Below are 18,664 nucleotides of genomic sequence, written 5' to 3' on the forward strand. Positions count from 1 at the left end.
ATTTCAGTTAACCAGAAGGGAGATGTGACAATGCTGCTGCATGGACTGTACAGCTTCTCTATTATCCTTCAGAGGCAGCTCTGAATGATAGGGTCTTTATTTTTAAACCTAATAATGTTTCCCAAAGTCTTCTGAACAGATCATCTTCATTTCCTTGTAGTGTTCACAGAGATGAATTATGGGGATAATCCTAACTTTATTGAATCAAGTGGAGAGTCTGAGATATATCCAGACACGTAGAACTGCTTTGGTATGAGAGCTTTCTAATGTTGCTTCACCAGCCACTTCAAGCATCACCTTGTATTTTCCTTTTAGAAAATATTTCTGCTCATTTCACTAAAAGCTTTTAAAGGTTCCAGCTGATCACAGGGAGCCAGACAGAAGCCGTAGCTAAAGATGGGGGAGAGTCAGTAACTGCTGACTTTTCTAGAATTACTATGAACAGATGGTTTGACTGTAAAGAATTATGCCATCACCTAGACTTTATTAGTGAAAGAACAAAAGGAAATGCAAATATAAATAGAGGTCTTTTTTTCTTCTTGCTAAGCTGTGATCTTCAAAATTGTAATATGTTTTCCTATGCTTTTTGCAGATACTTACAAGCAGTAAGATCACAGCCCAAAAACTTTAATTCTGAAAGTTGGGTTCATAAAACATAATTGTAAGGATCCAATTAAGGACCTGGGTTTATGGGTTTGTACTTCATTTTGTCCATTTTGGATGAGGTTTGTGGAACCTGTTTGATTTATGGATATGGTAATAGAGTTATAATATGAAAATATCCAGCATTTGATGCCTTTGCATTTCATTGACAGGGAAGTAGCACTTCTTGGATGCTCCCAAGCTTATAAAACAGTACCTGAATAAATGAAACCTCATTTCCATTTTAAGAATGAGCAGTGGGGTTATAGCAGTTCTTGCTTTAATTTTTCAAAGTATTTACAGCAGACACTAGGCACTCACACAATTTTGAAGCTTATAATCTGTTTTTGCTTACTACTGCATTGGACAAACTGGTAGATTTTAGATGGAACATTCTGTATTGATTCATCTGGATCTATAGTTCTGTTTACAAAGCTAAAGAACATTTCAGAAATTTTGAAACTTTATGAGTTGCTTTCCTCCTTGGTATGACATCGTAGAAAAGGCAGCCCAGACATCCAGCTGTACCAATGATTTTCTTTAAATGCTTGGCAGTATACATTGGAAATTATTTGTATTTTTGCATGATAAGGATTTTGGGGACTGTCCAGTGTATGTCTCCTTCCAGAAGGGTAGAGGAACTTTCTGTTCCTTCCTCAGTCTGAAAGTACCACCTGAATTGAGGAATCATCTCAACTCTGCTTCTAGGTAGAATCACAGCACAATCTAGTTTGGAGGGGATCTCTAGACCCCACAGGTCTAGGTTGTCTAGACCCTCATCCTGCTCACAGCAGGTCAGGCTACACCAGGTAGGTCAGGACTGTGTCCAGTGAAGTCTCACAGCACTTGATCTGCAGTCTGGAAAATGCCAAATACAGGGGAAGGATTTCAGCCCTCAAACAGCTGCTTATGCTCTTGTTGAGTCTATGGCAGATGAGCTTTGCCTTTTCTGCTTCAAGTCTGATCACTATGAAGGTGCAAAACATCGTGAAAGGGACTAAAGTCTTTCACTTTTACGAAATGGTTTTAAAACTTTAGTCTTGGCTATTTCACATCTTGAGGCTTGAATTTTGATATTCTGTATTGAGGACCTTACTAGACAAAAGTCTCTTAATCTTCTGCAGGTCAGGTGTATGACAGCACCAGTTTTTTCCTTATTTAAGTAGGAGAATGTTTATAGTCAAACATTTTTTAAAGAGAACCTATATATCTAATGGATATATTAGCACTCTACCAGTCCGAATGACCAGAATTTTGAGAAAGCAACAAGATAATTCAGTTACTATAGCAGAATACACATATACTCTGTGGTTCTATTTCACAGCAGAAAGGGGCTGTGTTCTAACTTCTAATGTTTCCAGATGAGAAAAAAAATACAACAAGCTGATCTACTTGGGAATTTTACAAGCAAGTAGTTAAAAGGAAAGGTAAGTGCCTTAAACGATACAAAAATACCCTAATTAAAATGATTATAAGTAATACAGTTACATTTCATCACAAAGGAAAGGCAGTGCAATTTGGTAGCTGGAAAAACAAAACAAGCAGTGAAGATCATTTAGGAGCTGGTAATAACAAAATGACATGCAACTGGCTAGGCTCCAGTGGCACAGGTACTCACTGTTCCCAAGTTCTTTGGTTCAAATAAAGAAGAGTTCCTTACTGAGGCCTTCAAAGGTAAGTCATTTTCCACTCCTTTCAAGCACTGCAAATATATACAGGGTATTCTTCTGTTCTGGAGTCTCTGTTCACCTCTCAGGTTGTAACATTTTTCACTTTTAAAACCAGAGAACGAATACCAGTTTTTTCCATGGTGAAAATGCAGGTGCAATGCTACACAAAGGGTTGCTCAGGACAAGTTGTTGATATCCAGGTGGTCTTGTGGTCTGTCCACTCTGATTGCATGATTGCATGTTCCAGTGTTGTCTTCTGTGCAGCCCAAGATTTATCATGTTTCGTGCTTATGTTTCAGAATTAAGTCAGGTTTTCTGTCTTATGTTTTCCTGTTTATTGCACAAAGCATAGCAACCATTTATGTTGGATTATTCTGTGGAGGCACACAGAGTGCTGTGTACTTTTTGAGACAGTCCAGCAGTGTGGTGTGATCACTAGAAATTCAGCAGATGAATCTGAGGAGCAGAGTTAGATCAAAGTAGTCCAAAAATTTTCCACTATTCTGTGGGAGGAAAGTTAGATTTGTTTTTAGGTTTGCACTGCAAAGTTTTGATGTTTCAGATATGATAACGTAGAGGTGATGTTATGACATACAATAATGTATTCTCAATGTTTTTCATTTGGAGAGTGTTTATTTTTTATTTTCATTTCATTTTTTTCATAATTTCAGGCAAAAATTAGTAGTTTTTGAGAGATTCTGTTAGTGATCTGACAATGCACTTAATGTTTTCAGCCACTTCACAGTAATTTGATTCTCTGAAAAATACATCTGTTCATCCTGCTTTCAAAAAGCCTAGTGGATTTAGAACCAAGTGTATGATAAGATTTTGTTACCATAGGCAGAATACCATTACATTATAGAGGCAGAATGTTACAATGACAGCATATTATAGTATTAGAATTGACCTAGATATTCTACCAGCATGTCATTAGGGCAACTCTTCCTTCTTCTTCAAACTGATGAAGACGTGATGTTAAATGTACATTTTTGTTGGCAATGCATCTGTCGTAACCTCTTCTGCCAGGGCTTTCACCTTCCCTCCTGCCTGGCTGACAGAACTGCACCAAAGGAAATTTGGGTTTCTGACTTTTTAAGGAAATTTCTTTTTAATACATTCCTTTAAATTCTTATATGTTATGGTATCAGCCTGTGTTCTCACTAATGAATATTCACACTATTACACTTATTTTGATTATTTACAGACAAACCTGAGACAGCTCTTGGGGCCATTTGTACGGTTTTAAGATTACATTTTTTTTTCTTAATTCAAATGTGTATCTCTTTGCTGTGTAAAAATAAAGGTTCGTCACCATCATAATCATTACTCAAAATCTAATTTATTGGTAATACACAGAAAATCCCCCAGTGGAAACAGATGGGTTTTTCTTAACTTTAACAGTAAAGATTGTATTCTTCAACTGTTGTTGAAAATATTCTCTGAGACTTATTTCTCAGTTTCTTTCTGCTCCACATTAAAGCATTTCTCTGGTTCTCTTCTGGTTCTCATCTTCTCTTTTATTGATTACTTCCTTACAACTTAAAATGGTATTATAATGCTTCTAATTATGGATTTTTTTTTTTTTTTTTGTCTCAGCCTCTCTCAAATCATTAGTAAGAAGGTTTTCAGCTAGTTTTTCTGTTTGAATTTATCCTGTTGTTAGAATTGAAAGAATTGGTTGCTCATTTTCTTTCCTGATTTTTTTGTGTCAAGTATAAAAAATTGCTAGGTACTAACTGCAAGTGAGTGCTTCTTTATTTCTGACATTTTCATTACATTTCCCTTTAACAAGTATTCATCTTTTTACTGCTAAATTGATGGTCTCTTTTGCTTTTTTGCAGAGGTCCCCAAGTTGTTTAGAAGTTTTATGTTTTTAATCAGGCAGGTTGTGTAGGATATGCATGTTACTGTGTGTAAATTAAAATCCACATGTGTATATAGAATATCCCTGCACGACATGCCTCAAAAAAAATTGGCTTAATTTGAGGCTGCCCTGTGGGTTTGCTGCTGTCGTGTTGCACATCACGTCTCTCAGTAGTTCCATCAGGTTCACAGAAACTGTTGTTACTTCTTCAGTTCCTCTTGATCTCATCATCCTGCTGGTATTTTGTGTGACACTCTTGCCTCCCATCTAGCACAGTTCTCTTTCTTTTTTAAAGCAGTTTGTGGGGTGCACAGGGCACTGAATGGTGCTAGTATGTGGTAGCAGGGACAAATAAAGCATTTTTAATTCATATGGGTAAGCAATTTTAATTCTGTGGGCCCAGACAAAGGCATACAACCATGAACTGCATTGTAGAAGCAGCACGTGGAGAGCCTTACAGAATTTTATGTCATGAGCTGTTATGTATTTTAATACATCATATATACATCCCATGATTTACTGCCGTGTTAAACCAATACAGTTAAATTAGTATAAATGGACTAAAGGGGTAATTACCTATGATTACTTCCAATGGCTTGCATAAGCCCTAAATTTTTTAAATTAATGCTCAGAATGGCTATAAACTGAGCCCTGGCCATTTAGTTCTCTATCCACAGAGTGCAGACAAGGCTGTTCTCCTGGCATAGTGGGGTGGTTCTTACACAGTTTGGAGACTGCTTCAAGGATAAGCTCCACTAAACCCTGGTGCCCAAATATATTGCATTAGTGTGGGACTGGCTGAAGGGATCCAGGAGCACTGGAGAGGATCATTCTAATTCCCTTCACCTCACAGGCAGCAGCAGCCATGGGTGTAGGAGGTGTAGAGCCACCCAGGGGGTAGGAGGTGATGGCAAATGCAGTGGTAGAAAAGGGATATTTTGTGCAGTGTTTTCTTCAGCAACAACTTTTTGCCTCCTCCAGAGGAAGAGAGAGTGAGGAGCTGCTGCACTGTTATGTCAATAGCACAGAGCAATCTGTGCATTGCTGTTTAAGTCCAACATTAATGTCCCTGATGTCAACAACGCTCCATATCAATTAATATTTCTGAGCCGAGAAGAGCCCCAGTGGCCATGTGACAAAAGCAGTAATCCAGCAAGGACAAAAGTGAAAATGATGCTTTTCCTACAAATCAAACAAAGCTGGAAAAAAAGCCATGTTTTTACAAGCCTCCTGTACGTGTTCTTTGGGGTGGTTGGGAGACATCTGTCATGGCAAAGGAGAATCAGGTGACTCAGGCCTCAGAGGGGTAGTTAATCATTGCAGTCATTCTGAAAGGCTGAGAGCTTGAACATTCTCATTCTCCCTTAGAAAGTACACTGTAGAAAGTAGTACATTTCTTTTTCTTGTCACTTTTCTTGGGCACTTCATCTTTCTTCAGACAATGCAGCAAGGAACCTTTTCTTAAACAGTACATAACCTTTCTTTAGAATTGTTTTGTATCACAGGCCTTAGAGCATTAAAAAAATGTGAAAATTTTTAAATACACACATAGAATTTTCTCATAAATTTGAGGGGTCTTTATCTGCTGGATTCTTTTCAGTTTCTCCATTTAAAAAATTGCAGCCATGTTTCCTATAATTATCTTACTCTTTGTACAATACCTGTGTTTTTATTAAGGCTTGAAGAACTGCATTTCTTCTTGTATACATTTTTAAAAGTTGTATCTAATCAGAAGAACAGAACAGTGTTAAAATACAGACAAGTTTGTAGCTGATCACTAAAATCCCTCTTCTGGTCATTGTTACAGCACCCACTAATATTTCATCAATTTCAGTACTTGAAAGGATATCCCTGCAGCTTCTAGGATGAGGCCTGATTTTTGTTTTTCTACCCAGGAACTGTCTTTGCTTATTCAAAAAAGCATTGTCAAAACAGCTAAAGGGATTTAGGTGCCCAGATCCTAATGATGATTTCATGTGGGCCTCTGAAGGTAACTGAGACAAGCCAGCATACTTAGAGAAACATAGCAGCATTTCTCTTATGCTGAGGCATAGTGAGCAGGGCTTTGGATGTGTTGTGGCAATTCTGTACAATGCTCAGGGGAGAGGACTCACAAATGATGTTAATTTTTCTATAGAATATGATTTTTTTCACTCTCTTATGTTCCTCACCACTTCCTAGGATTCTCCCTGGAGATAATTAGATATTATGCTGAAACACCTTCCCACAAACTGAATTTTGAAGAAAGGAAGCAGCTGGATGAGGATGTGTCTGTTGCTGAGATTGAACACTCAGCCTGTGTCCTTGAACAAAGTCCCCGATCCCAAAGGACTTTCTGCTGAAATATACAAACAGTTCCAGCAAATTTTGGAAAATTTCCTAAGTAAAAATTGAATGAGTCATCCACATCAGTTTTATATATGCTGTTAGCTCAGTTAATAGCCATGTATTAAGGAAAAATGACAAGAATCATGGAAGTTGTGTCACCTACAGAGCTATTTTGTTACACAGTACAGATACTAAATTGCTTTCTAATCTATAATTCTGAACATTTTTTTTTCCACTTTTGTTCATTAAGAGTGAACTTTTTTCACATGGAAAGGACGTGACTTGCACATTCAAAGGCCACATGTACCACTCTGTACACTGTGTTCAGTATAGGACCAGAATATTGAGTGAATATAGAAATAGCTTTTCATAATGTACCCTAGTGTTATTGTGGCATGGTAACCAAGAAATAAATTTATCTTGGCATGTGAACATTCATCTTTTCCTTGGATACAATACAAATCAAACAGAGTTGACTGAATATGATACTTAAATGCAGACTCTTGAGGACTAAGATAATTCTCAGCTATAAATAACCCAACATTTAAAATTAAGGCAGAAACCCCAAGATTGTCCCCACCTATAGTGTTGAGGTTTTACAGTTTTGAACAAAATCCTCAGTGTGCTTGCATGAACCTGAACTTTTGTTTTGCTTATTACCTGCTGTTTACTTAAAATAACCTGCTGACCAAAAATAATTCACTAATACCTGGGTGTGGATCCTTTCACATGTTGAAGGGGAAATTGTGCTCAGTAACTCTCCTTATGTTGTCTTGCCCGGCATGAGAGGAAGAAAAATACAACATGAATATTTTACGGTCCAGTCCAGTTCTGAACTCTGATCCAAACCCTGATCAATGGATGTTGTGTTTTAAAGACCTGTTGACCAAGAACAGATGAATGAATGCAGTAAGAGTTGGAAGCAGGCATGTTTTGTTTCCCACCCCATGAGACAGCAACATGGGCTGTGCTGATTGACCATGGCCTCAATTCTATAGAGCTGTTGCAGACAAATCAATTGTTCAGCAGTCAGTTTCCTTAGAAGTGAAATAAATCTATGTGATATACAAAGAATAAAATACTTAGCAATATTATGGCTGTTTTTGTAATTATCTCAAATAGTGGCCTGTTTCCTGCAGCTTTGAGTCAGGTAGGGAAGATGTCTAGCTCTGAATTCTACCCTGGAGTAAATTATACTTGCAGTTCTTATGAGAGCAAAAAGGAAAGAAAATACTCAAATTGACTTAGGAGACACAACAGCAGGGTGCCATTGTTACCTGCAGTACCTTGGTAAATGCCTGTGTGCATAAGTCAGCAAAGTGCTGTGGGATCTGCAGCTCTAAAAACACGTACCAGTTCTGTGGCCCTTGGGTTTTTTCAAATTATACCTTAAAGAGATGGTGAGTTATTTTCTACATACATGTGATGAGTTGATAAAACAAATCAGCAGTTACTCACAGAAGATTTGGTTTAACCCATTCCCAAGTATCAGAACACACATCTCTCCTCCATTCTGAATCTTGGGAGCTGCCACTTTACCTAGCATTTGTTGCATTCACTTTCCAGATCACGTGAATGGTCACTGTACCAGCCCAACCTCCCAGAGCTGCAGCTCGGGCAAACGCCTTTCCAGTGCAGATGTGTCGCGAGCAAACCGCCGAGGGCCCGGCAGGCCCCCCTTCAGGAAAGCGCAGTCTGCAGCCTGCATGGAGATTTCTCTCCCAGTCACCACAGAAGGTGGGTGGCAATGACTCTTTTGCCAGCTATTTGTGAATTTCTCACCAGGTGTGAAAGGGAAAAGTTCAGCAGGATTCATGTCTGGGTTATTGCCTTGAGCTAACTAACACTTTAAACTATGATAGGCTGTCAGCAACACTATGATCCTAATCCTGTTCTTGTGAGGAGCATTTGTATCCTAAGCCACCCACCTGCCAGGGTATCTGCATCACAGTTACAGCTGGAACCAGTGCCCCCTGATTTCCACACCTGATAATGAAGACAGAGCAAGGGGAATTGTATCACTCAGATTGTCTACCTTTGTATTTTTAAATGCAAATTGTTTCAAATACCTGTTATTAGGGGCACATGGCTAGAAGATTTGATTTTTTAATTGTTATGGTAACATAAAATAGCAAAATTTTTCCTCCACATTAATGACTGATTATCAACATAACATAACCCTTTCATAAAGCTCTCTTTATTTGCCACACAAAAATGGTAAGTTACACTGTCATATAACAGCTCCTGATGGAAAATACACCACTGCCACAGTAGTTTCTGTTGCTGAGTGTTTGTCTTCATCCTATGTAGTACCAAACTCTTGTGGAATTCTTGTATGCTGATATTGGTGCAATATCAGCACTACTGTACCTGCCAAGGCCACAGTATTATCTAATCCTTTTATCCTTTTTATTTCTTCCATGCTCCCACAGTAAATAGGGTCACTCGCAGGCAGAGCCCACAGCCCCCTAAGGTCCCACTGGCTCTTGTGTAGGAAACATTTAGCAATACAGTGATACTTTCAATGGCATCATGTTGCTTTCTGCATACCTGTGTCATGAAAGATTCACTTCATGTCATAATATAAAAGTGTACCTCTTTTGGGGATAATAATCTAACTTGCTTTCAGGTTTGAGAAGTAAATTGCATTAATTGACATTAAAATTAAATTGCATTAATTCCTTTTTGAAGGTATCACTTAAATAGTGTTACAACTTTCAGTAAAGTCAGTGAAACGACTGTTACAGGAGCAAGCCAGACAATCTCCAGAGTCATTTATACCAGCATATAATGTGATGGGCCATGGTTGCAGGCTGTGTGGATTTGTGTACAAGTCACCTTTTAGCAGGTTTGTTGACTAAAATAGTTTTCTGATTTACCTGTAGTCTCTCAGTAAAGCAAAGCTTTCTGTCCAGCTAAATTATTTTTCAGATGGCAGTATTACTTTTTTGAGTTCTAGCTCTACTGCCTGGAATGACTGACATTCCACTGTTCTTCATGTATCTTGAATTTCTAAACACACTGCTTTGTCAAGTGGTTTGATGTGTTTCTAAAGGTTTTTCTGCTAAATAATATGGTGGAAGGTGGTATGATGCTTGAAAGATTCTTAGTCTGGGTGAGGGAAAAGGAAGAAGGGAAGTTAAAAGATTTGAGAAAGAATATGCTGAGAATAAGAATTCTCTCTCTAATGTGAAAGTGGTTTTGATCAAAACCTTCTGGTTGAGCTGTTCCAAAATAAAATGAAAAAATTATCCTCTTTGCTAAGAATTTATTGACTACTTAGGAGCATATGGTGCAACAAAAAATAGATGTATTCCCAAGAAATTATTTCCTTTATTTTTGTACTCTCCTGAGGTGAGTCAAGATACATGTTTTATATCCTTTCTAGAAAGGTAGCATTTCAGGTTAGAATTTGGTAGGATTTTATTATTCTACCACAGTAGAATTTTGATTAGTTTGCTATCTCAGAAGGACTTGTCAGACATTAAAAAAAAAGCCTTTGTGTGTGGGTAAATGGTTCTTACCTTTTTTAAGCCTGTCTCCAAGGCACTGATAATACTTGGAGATTTTTTTAATAATGCTTCCAGTTCCTGTTCTTTACAACCTCTTCTATATGATTTGATTAAAAAGATAATACATTTTGGTAAGTAATCATAAGACATATATTAGAATAATAGATGAATCTTCTTCCCTTGCATTGGATTTCAAACTCTACTTACTTAAATCTGACCTCCTGGTACATTAGGAACTGTATTTCCAGCATTTTCATCAAGTCTATTTTCAACAAACTTTCACACAATAAATTCTTCTGACTGTTCCAGTGAGCTGATTGTCAAGATTTTGCTGACTCTCACCTCTTTACTTCTGCACAAGGATTCCTAATAGAGACAAACATTTTTGAAGAATGTCTTTGCAATGATGAATCATAGGAAGGAAATGGAGGGGGGGAGGGAAGGGCAGGGTAGTTGTCTTGTTGTCCGCTGGTTGAAATATTGCAAACTGCTCAGATTCATACAGTGCTGATATTTCTCCTACTTTAATAGCAGAATTATTCAAAAGCCAAGTAGCAGTGGCAGAGGAGTGGTGCATCATTAGTGCTGCTCCCTAAACCTATGTTTTTCCCAGTCTCTTCATCATCTTCTTTTATGCTTTTTGAAATGTTGTATGTTGTCTCAGTATCTTCTGCTTTCAGAAATGCACCACTCTCATGGCTGTAGTAAAAATATCTGTAGTTCCTCAGTATTCTATATCTAATCTTAGCAAAAAATTAGAACCTTGTAAATTCTCAATAGCATATTATTATTTATAAGGAAGAGATTTTTTAATGTGAAACACTGGAACAGGTTGCCCACAGAGGTGATCCCTGGAAACATGAAACATTCAAGGTTTCAGGGCTCAGAGCAACCTGACCTAGTGGAAGTTGTCCCTGTTTGTTGCATGTGGGTTGGAACCAGATGACCTCTAAAGGTTCCTTCCGGCCCAAAGTGTTCTATGATCCCATGATCACTGATTCTAAACAATTTTGTTTTCACATACTTGTGATTAAGCAGTATATTTCTTGAGATATAAGAATTTATAGGCATTGTAAACAAATCTACAAATACAGGAAATTCCATTGCTGAGCTTCAAGCCCCTTTTGAAAAGAAGTTCTTGAAATTTCAGGAATTAGTGATTATATTTCTTTGATAAGTCTTTCTTGCACAGAGTATAAACTACATTTTTTTTATTATCAATTTAACATTGTGCTCTTAAACAGTAATAAAAAATACCCATGAATGCAAATTATTCTTAGCCAATAAAATCCTTACAGGGATTCTGACCCACGATAACATTCTGTAGAATGGGAATGTGTTTTGTGTCCAAGCTTAGTGGATTTCTTTGAGGGCTGTAGCCATTTGCACTGCTCATGTTTCAGTCTGTTCCAGCTCTGGGTTCTGACTAGCACCCCTTTTTTTTCTGCAGGTCTTCAGAGAAACACTGAAATAGGGATTCAATTTTTGTTTAGCTTCCTGGGGAAAATGTGTGGCTCGACTGGTTTACCTTCTGTACTGTGGCACAGACCCAAAATTGTTCATCTCAGCCTAAGAGCTAACATCACAGTTTTTAAATCTGCAGAAATCCCTACCTGATAAAGAATTGCAGTGTAGATTAATAGATCCCAAACATCTGCTTCTTTTTTGCACAGGAAAACAAAAAAATTGGGTTTTAAAAAAATTTTAATTGCAAATTTAGATTAAAGAAAACCCTGAATTAAAGAAAACAGTGGCATTAAAGAATAAAACTAAAATTGCTGTGGGAGGGAGCTCATTGTGGTTGTACTTGTGTAGCTCGTGGGTACATGGATGTGTGCACAGATCCACATGCTGGCACACATTTCTCTTTTGTGTTTTATGAGAACCCTTTCAGATTTGATACTTCTTGGTTATTGGTTTGGGTTTTTTTCAAACACTGCTTTTTAAAGCTATTTTGCATTCTCCAAACGTTTCTCTCTGGCTTGTGTTGGCTGAGTCTGCAATTTTTTTCCTCCTTGTCTGCATCCATACAGGAATCTGGGCATTTTGCATACACATGTCCACCTGTGGTTCCATCATACATCATGGGGAGAAAGTAAAGAGAGAGTGGAGTTTTCCCTTTGAAGTGTTGTGTTTGGAAATTCATTTATTTCCAGCAGCAGTGATAGAAAACTGTCTTCCTTTTTTTACTATTATTTGTATTCCCCATTATGTAGTTTGTAATTAGTCCAGCCTAATCACCTTGTTCTATAAAGGCCAGTTACATATTGGTGTTACAAAATTGCCTCTGAATAAGGAAGGTTTTGCTGTGCATTGTAATTTTATAGGAATGCTAAGAAGAAAGACTTGGAATTTGCTTTCACTTTCCTTTAAAACAATTCAGTTTCAGTACTTAGCTTTTGGATTAACTCTTTTGATTATATGTAGTTAAAATTTGATACAGAGCACTTGAATTGAAATGTCACTGTGAGCTGGCAAAGCAAACCATTCAAGTAGTTATTATTTTTAATAACCTTATCAAAATTCTATGGCAAGTACAACACAATTTCCGTTTTAACTGATCCAGGGTACTTTTCTACCTGAAGTTTTTCTTTTGTGTCTGATTATGCATAGGATGACTACAGTTATTCAGGGATAAGTTGTTCTCTCATCTACATGATTCTGCCCAATTTGTTTTGGAAAATACACAGTATTTGGTATATACTATATAATTTAAACTTTTTTTATTCATTAAAAGTATTTGTGAAAATTACCATTAAAAAAAAAGCCTTTAGGTAGCCTGATGGAAACTTCCAGGTAAGTTCAGTGTGCTGTAGTTGGGATTTAGAAACATGATATTGAGTAGTTATCTTAGGAAAAAGGCCACTGCCTGAGGAAGCAAATTCACCTGGTGTCGTGCTGAGCATTGCAGTGTTTGCTGTGTAATTTATATAAAATTTATATAATTTTTCTCCTGTCAGTTATGACTGTGCTGTTAAGCTGTCTCCAGCAGTGCTGGATCCATAACACATTGGATTTTTTTGCACTGGATGAGTAAATGTGGCCATGAGGTTTCCCTCCCATGTGGCAAGGTGGGGGTAGAAGAGGGGGGGTTTCTATTTTTATCACTGGCTCCTCTTTCTCTTGAGTCTCTGAAGCCCACATGTGGATGTGAGGTACGTAATGATGGATGGTTGGTGTAGTTTTTAAGGCACTGCTTCCTAGGCCTCCAAGGAAACTGAAAAAGAACCTGGTTGCTAGATCTAGAAAAATATTGGGGAAAAAAGCCCAAAATTATTCAAATGCATGGCTGGGTACTGCAGGGAGGAAGGGAACAGTCAGCTGTCTGTGTCTCTTGAGAAAAGGACAGGACATAAATTACCAAGGCAGAAGCCTGACTTAAGGAAGACGGTTGGGGATTCATTTTGATCACAAGGGTAGTTAACTGCAGAAATTAATTCTCTGAGGAGGTTATTGCTTCTCTGGCAGGTTTTCAGAGCAGCTCATGTTCTCCAGCACATTCCCTTTGCCAATACAGAGAGGATCATTGCTGGTAAACTTCCTTGCCCAAGCAGCCAAGCCAGACTGACACTCACCTGATCCCCTGGCACAGCAATCCTGGGGCCACGCTTCACCAGGCCCCTGAGTGCCATGGCTTGTCACAGCTGGACTTTGACAGCATGTGGAAAAGCCCTTAGCTTGATTAATTAATTAGTTAATTTCTCAGGGAGGGGCTGATGGTGTTGATTCTTCCTATAAATCATTTGAATTCTGCTAGTGTTTGAAGTTACTTTGCCATCAGTTTAATTAGTAAGACTTGTACACCAGGAAAAAACTTAGAGACACTATGGTAAACCACAGTCCCCACTAACATTTCTGTTTGTCACCATATTTCTTGTCTGTGCAGAGGAGCAGATGAAAATGTTGCAGAGAAGACCTGTTCTAGATCTAGAAAGTGTGTTTCTTACTTTCCTTGGAGTGTGTTTTCTGTTAGGTTCTGCTAGGATGGACTTGATTTCTTATGAGAGTCTGCAAATTTTTCTTGTTTTTAAAACAACCAACTCAATGAAAATGTTGTTCTTACAGTCACTGAATATCTAGTCAGTTTAGTCAGTTTTAATTTAAATAATTATTTGATTCCAGGTGAAGCTAATTTCACACTGTACTCTAGCCATGTTGAGTTTGAGGGTGGGTTATGCCCTGAGTACTGAAATTTAGGTTTTTTTCCTTGCTAGCCCTCACTTCAGATCAACACAAAGTGTTTTGCTATATCCATGGTCACTTCCCTTGGCCTGCCTCTTCCAGTGCCCCTGGAGGTTCAGGTTTTTTGGATCTCTGAACTTTCACCCCAGTGACCGCCTGGGGATGAGGCTGATGCCCCCAGCACCATGGGTGGCCCAGGTGAGAAAGGTGTGGAGGCAGGGGTGTTGCCATGCCATGGCTTCATCACCTTCCATGATGCCTTTGGTGTCCACCTTACCCTTGGATACTTCCATGGATAAAAGGTATACAAGTTATTCTTTCCTGAACCCTCAGTGCTATGAAAGATGCTTCAGTAGAATGAATAGTTCAGGTTGGGGTTTCAGTTCTAGAGAATTGTAATATCTTTAATTAAAGAACATATGTCCAAGCTCATAAACTCAGTCCAAATTGAGTTTTTATGTTAATGTAAAGACAGTTTGCTTGTGTAAGTCAAGGGAAGTGATTCATACAATTAAATGTGGAAGTTTGATAGATTCTTACTGCAAAGATCTTTTGCATTTTTGTAGAAATTATTTCTACTTTTTCAACATGAAGAATAATTTTGCCCTGACAGTTCCCTTCTGTTTTTAAAACTTGCTGAACTAAAACATAAGCCTTAAGTTTACAATATTCTGGAAATACCAAAGATCCAGGTCTACTCTCTTGAATCTGTTTTCTGTTTCAAGCCTTTATTTGCCATCCATTCTGTCAGTGTTGTGTCAGTGGGAATTCCATGAAACGTTTCAGGTTACACTGCCTTAATTGTAGCAACTTCAGGGCAATACATTTCAGAAGTTTCTCCAGGGAGGGTCAAGCATCCCACAGCTGTGAGCTCCATGAGAGCACAGCCACATTCCAGTGGTTGGAATGCTCTGCAAGCTGCATATCCACAGCATAGTTTTGGGGTAACTTATCTAAATTGTAACTTATAATTGGTAGGAAATCATTGGCAGTAAAATTCCAGTACATTATTTGTGCTTAGGACAACTTCTGCTGCTTTCTAGTGAGTTGTGTTATGTGGAATGCAGCTTTGCAGTGGTGCTGTTAAAATGTTGGTTTTATAGCCAAGCAAATGCCCCTCAATGTGTGTTCTGTCCTGCCCCTTTCTCCTTGGTGTTGCTGAAGCATTCCCATCAGCACCATGTTTGGTCTCTTGTGATGTTACTGTGTACAAATTCATGCTGTAAGTATATTTCCTTTACCATATATTTCCCCTTCACATTCAGGGCTTTCCTGACTACATAATTTTGAACAGATTTGTCTTAAAATATAAGATGATGGGCTTAAACTGGAAAATGTTTTAAATAGTTCCATTGTCCTCTGTTAGGTTTGGTGTTTGAGGTTAAAACTTTTAGAATTCTCCAAGTGAGGAGAATATAAACGATTCCACTTTCTTTTTTTCCAGAATATATTGATTTTCATGTCAAAAAGGTCAACTTTTGTATGTATTTCATAAACAGATCAATTACTCATTACTTCAAAATCAGCAAAGGACCTATAAATAGCATCCAAGACATTGGCAATCAATTGCAAAACTCTTCAGTAATGAATGTAAATATTTGCTATGAAAATGTTGGTCTTTGTTACTGGTAGGTTGATTTTTTTTCATTCCTCTTAACAAGTGATGCTTCTATTTTCCTGATTCCTAACTTCATAAAGAAAATCACTGCTCAGGGCTGCTTTTGTATAAATGTCATGATGATGTTTGGCTCAGTCATTCCTGTCCTTTTGCAATGCATGTGCCTTTGTGGCAGTGGGTGGCATTCCCAGTGCTCCAGTACTTCCATGGAATCAGGACATCCTCACACTGCACTGCACAGATGATGAACAGAGGACTCGAAAGCAGCGGCTTCCTTTCTAACCTGCCTGTGCATTGAAGTGTCCTGTGTGTTTTTCCATGAGGTGGGAAGCAACTTAGAGAGGTTCTGGTTGCATTTAAGTTATAAAGCTTCTGTTTGTATGCTGCTGGCTCATCACCCAAATTTAACAACCAGTCCAGTGTCACAAAGGAAGTTGGTTCCTGAGTTTCCATCTGCAGCTCATTAACCCAAACTGTGCATAGGATGGGGCTGAATGAAAACATTTTGAAGTAAGCAAGGCTACTCTTAGGACAGCAGTGGTGTTTATCCTGTGTGGCCTTGACCCATGGAATGCACTGACTGCAGGCAGTGATGTTTAGCTCAGAGCTGTTCATCACCCAACAGCAGCATCTCCCAAATTCCAGTCAGTGCTTAGCACTCAGGGGCCACTGGGGTCCCTCTGATGGTGCTCTCTGGAGCCTGGAGACCTATACAGGAGAAAAGCCAAGAAATCTGGGTGTGCAAGAGGAGGAGGAGCAAGGATGCGGTGATCTGAGGGGCTGTGTGGGACCTAATGGATCCTGGGAGCTGGATATGTGCCTCTCAGAGAAAAGGGAATGCTGGGCTTCCTCAAAGCAGGAAGCAATCTAGAGACAGGAGCACATTTATGAGACAGTGCTATGTAGCAGGATGGTCTCCACAGGAGGAGAAAACAGAAACTTCTGAGGAGCTTTTCATAGGTCAATGTCCTGTCCCCTCCCTGCAGCCCAGAATCCAAATCAACTTTGACCTCTGTCACAAGGAAGTGGTCCTAGCTCAGATTCCTGCAGAAAAATGCAGCTGACATTCTGGCTAAACCCATCATGCAGAGCAAGAAAAGGGAAATAGAACAGAAAACCTGGAATATGGTGGTTGGGTTAAGGATTGCTACAGACTGGCAAGTCAACTTTGAGATGACAAGATGTCATTTTACGACATAGAAAACATACTAGCAAATAATTTGGCAAATTTTTAAAACTTCCCAAGGAAAGTACTTTTGTGTTTCTCCAGGATACAACTGAATGTTTTCTAGATGACGAATTTGGGGTAGAATCTTTTTGAGAAAAGAGTCCCAGGGAACAAGACTTAATTTAATCCTGAAATCTAGAAAGAGCAGAGATTTCTACCTTGCTTTAGAGCCAGCCAGTAAAGTCACATAGCAGTTGCAGACTTTGCTGTTGAGATATGTTTAATGACATCAAATTTTGGCATATGTCTTGCTGATCTTTAGAATTTCAGTTTGAGTAGTGTATTTAATAGAAAATGGCACAGTATGTTCCCAAAAGTGTCCTAAAGATTATATCTGTTAGTGTCAATTTTGCAGAGATGTATTAGTTAACTGTACTGCACAGGAGTGAGGAACATTTCTTGTTAATTTAGGGAGGGAGAAAGCTTGATGACACATGCAAATGGCACATCATATATTTAAAGTAATGTGTAAGTCGCCTACATGAACTGCATTTGTCCTTTCAACATCTTTCTTAGCTTGAGCACTACCAGTTTTGAATTTTATGTGACTGTGATATTAATACGCCTGTTAAAGAGAAGATTAATTATATAATGGCATTTTTATTAAGGATTAGGTACCCTTTGGGAGAATATATATATATATATACATATATATATATATAGCCCTGATGATTTCTGCCATGAAATTACTGTCTTCCTTTCTTTACCTGGCAGCTGTCAGTGCTCAGGAAGGAGCTGGGCCAACTCGTTCCCTGCAGGAGCAGCACAAAGTTTTTGGGGTTATGGGAGACACTAATTCTCAAGGTGTTAGCAGCTGTGTCTGTAGATGTGCCAACAATCCCAGTTTATGCAGCTGCATGGAGCAGTGCTGAGACACAGTTAGAGAGCTACAACAGTGCCTACATGAATGTGGAAATGGGGTGAGGGCAGTGCTTGGAAGTTCAAGTAGGCATAAGATTCTCTCCCATGAGAGTGGAACTGAAGTGCCAGGAACAGCTGTCCTGTAAAACTCCTCTTTGACATGCTACAGATGCCCTCAAAGGACAGGAGGTGGCCCAAGTGTGAAAGAGTGCAGGAGAATCTGCCCCAAGCCTGTGTGCCAGCACTTAAGCAGAAGCACGCGCAGAAATACTTGGTGTGGTTCCAGCAGTGCTTCACCCTGGTTCTCTCCAGCCTTCCCCAGGGAGCTGCAGTGTAGGGATGACTTTGCACTGAGGCAGCTGGGCAGGGGAACACAGTGCTGCAGTTTGTTGTCTGAGGAAGAGATTCACTGGCAAAGCTGCTGCTCTGGTGGAGCACAGGAACCGTGTATAGTGTGGGGATTAGCTTAGCTTTAAGCTGGAGTATGTGAGAAAGTAATTTTCTAAATTTATTCTTCAGCCATGGCAGAAACTATTCCTCTTTTTAGACACTTCTATTGGCTCTGAGGAGGTGACTCTTCTGAGCTATAAAAAGGACAGTTTTGTACCAGATACAGAGCTGCTTCATAATGATAGGTTCAGGACCAAGACCTTTATCTCAGATCCAGTACCTTCAACTATTTCTCCACCTCCAGTCATTATGTTGCAAAAGAGCATGTGGGATTTCCAGGGGTCTGATCCCATGTTTAACTACAGGTTG

The 18,664-nt window shown here is 38.8% G+C and overlaps 1 protein-coding gene across 3 annotated transcripts in view; it reads left to right on the plus strand.

Moving 5' to 3' along the window:
- Window positions 1-18,664, plus strand: part of STXBP5L (syntaxin binding protein 5L) — a 184,546-nt gene that overhangs the window by 154,282 nt on the left and 11,600 nt on the right. For all 3 annotated transcript variants that reach the window (XM_059493339.1, XM_059493340.1, XM_059493341.1), the window contains one exon: window positions 8,071-8,241. In XM_059493339.1, the coding sequence (XP_059349322.1) occupies window positions 8,071-8,241 (171 nt within the window). The remainder of the gene's footprint in view (window positions 1-8,070; window positions 8,242-18,664) is intronic.

This window comes from Ammospiza nelsoni, chromosome 2, assembly GCF_027579445.1.
Source record: "Ammospiza nelsoni isolate bAmmNel1 chromosome 2, bAmmNel1.pri, whole genome shotgun sequence".
NCBI lineage: Eukaryota > Metazoa > Chordata > Aves > Passeriformes > Passerellidae > Ammospiza > Ammospiza nelsoni.